Source organism: Palaemon carinicauda, chromosome 24 (genome assembly GCF_036898095.1).
Source record: "Palaemon carinicauda isolate YSFRI2023 chromosome 24, ASM3689809v2, whole genome shotgun sequence".
In the NCBI taxonomy this organism is placed as follows: domain Eukaryota; kingdom Metazoa; phylum Arthropoda; class Malacostraca; order Decapoda; family Palaemonidae; genus Palaemon; species Palaemon carinicauda.
The window spans coordinates 84,299,071-84,301,570 of NC_090748.1; the positions used below are offsets into that span (position 1 = coordinate 84,299,071).

The 2,500-nt window shown below is 34.4% G+C and overlaps 1 protein-coding gene across 1 annotated transcript in view; it reads left to right on the forward strand.

Moving 5' to 3' along the window:
- The window catches only part of LOC137617880 (centriolin-like), a 16,559-nt gene that overhangs the window by 11,916 nt on the left and 2,143 nt on the right, over positions 1-2,500 (forward strand). Inside the window, exon 2 of the mRNA XM_068347828.1 lies at positions 1-52. This exon is cut by the window's left edge and continues 69 nt beyond it. Coding sequence (XP_068203929.1) covers positions 1-52 — 52 coding nt within the window. The remainder of the gene's footprint in view (positions 53-2,500) is intronic.

Here is a 2,500-nt window from a genome sequence, read left to right on the forward strand (position 1 = left end):
ATTGGAGATCGCGTAATCCCATAGCAAAAAAATGTCACTTAAAAAAGAGAGGGTAAGTACAGCAGCTATTATTATTATTATTATTATTATTATTATTATTATTATTATTATTACAAGTTAAGCTACAATCTTAGTTATAAAAGCAGGATGCTATAAGCCCAGGGGCTCCAACAGGGAAAATAGTCCAGTGAAGAAAGGAAACAAGGAAACAAATAAAATATTTTAAGAACAGTAACAACATTAAACCATTGTTTTCTAATCTTGGGTAGTGCCATAGCCTCTGTACCATGGTCTTCCACTGTCTTTGGTTAGCATTCCCTTGCTTTAGGGTACACTCAGGCACCCACTTCTGTGTTTCCTTATTTCCTTTCTTCACTAGACTATTTTACCTTGCTGAAGCCCTTGAGCTTAAAGCATCTTGCTTTTCCGACTAGGATTGTAGCTTAGCTAATAATAATAATAATAATAATAATAATAATAATAATAATAATAATAATAATAATAATAATAATAATAATAATAATAATAATAATAATAATAATAATAGCTTTCCACTACCTGTAGTTAATTTCTCATAATGGTACAATATAGCAAACACTTTGTAAATTTCCTGTTCCTGTAGCTTTTTTATATGCATATTTCTTATATTGTTCTTTGCATTTCATATATAAACTATAAAAGGACTTATGTCAGCCTGTTTAACATAAAAAAAAATATTTGCTGCAAGTTTGAACTTTTCAAGTTCTACTGATTCAACTACCCGATTAGGAAGATCATTCCACAACTTGGTCACTGCTGGAATAAAACTTCTAGAGTACTGTGTAGTATTGACCCTCATGATGGAGAAGGCCATACTATTAGAATTAACTGCATGCCAATATGGAACTGTACGGGAAGATCTGAATATAAAGAATAGTCAGGACTATAAAAAAAAAATCTTATGCAACATGAATAATGAACTAATTGAATGACGGTGCCAGAGACTAATATCTATGAAATTTAATAGACCGTACGTTCCTGTCCAACAAATTAAGATGAGAATCAGTAGCTGAAGACCAGGCAGAAGAACAAGACTTGAAACAAAGTAGAATGAAAGAATTAAAAAAATTCAGAATAGATTGATCACCGAAAATCTTAAAACTTTCTCAATAAGCCAATCTTTTGTTCAATTGAAGAAAACACAGACCTGGTGTGTTTCTCAAAAGTAAATTTGCTGTCGAGAATCACACCTAATATTTTAAAAGATTCATACAAAGTGCTGAGATCTAGATGTTGGGAGCCACTGTCCTTGACCTGCCTACAATCATACTTTGAGTCTTATTAGGATTCAACTTCATACCCCATAATTTACTCCATGCACTAATTTTAGCTAGATCTTTATTAAGGGATTCACCAACCCCAGATCTACATTCAGGAGATGGAATTGATGCAAAGAGAGTAGGATCATGTACATATGCAACAGGCTTGGTTTCTAGACCAAACCACATTTCATGTGTATAAAGTATGAAAATTAATGGGGCAAGAACACTACCCTGTGGAACACCAGAAATCACATTCCTATACTCAATATGGTGCCCATCAACAACAACCCTTTGCGATCTATTATTTACAAATTCAATAATGATGCTAAGAAACGACTCGCCCACTCCCAAGTATTTGAGTTTGAAAACAAGGTCCTCATGACTAACACTGTCAAAGGCAGCACTAAAACCAAGGCCAATCATACGAACTTCCTGACCACAATCAAGGGATTTCTGTACAGCATTGGAGATTGTAGGAAGGGCATCATATGCTCCAAGGTCTTTACGGAAACCAAATTGCAAGCTCGGGAACAGATGATTACCTTCAGCAAACCTATTAAGAGGTTTTGCCAAAAAACATTCAAAAACTTTAGATAATATGGGAGTTATGGAAATTGGGTGGTAATCAGTTGGACTTAGAGATACTACAAACACATTTACATAGTGGAGTAACATTGCCCATTCTCCAACAAGTGCTAAAAGCTTCTCTTCTTGCTAACTTGTGCAAATTAACAGATAACTTTGGAGCTAAGAAATCTGCAGTCTTTATAAAAAAAAAGGAAAAATACCATTTGGGTATACAGAACAAAATCCTCAAACACATCCTTCCACTTGCGTATCTTTGTAATATTTTTGTCCCAGTTCACACCCACAAACTTTCTTTGCTCTTCAATCCATCGTCTTCGCTTCCTTCCCCTGCTTCTTTTACAATATCTATGGGCCCATTCTTTTATTCTTAATGTCCACCTATTGTTTGTCATTCTCATTATATGTTCTACCAATGTCCATTCCTTTTCTTACATGTTAGAATATCCTCTACTATAGTTTGCTCTCCTGTCTACGTTGCTCTTTTTATGTCTCTTAGTGTTATTCGCATCGTTATTCTTTCAAGAGCTCTTTGAGTTGTAACTAGCTTATGTTCTAAGGCTCGGGTAAAGCTCCAAGTTTCTATTGCATAAGTTAATATTGGTAAGACCATC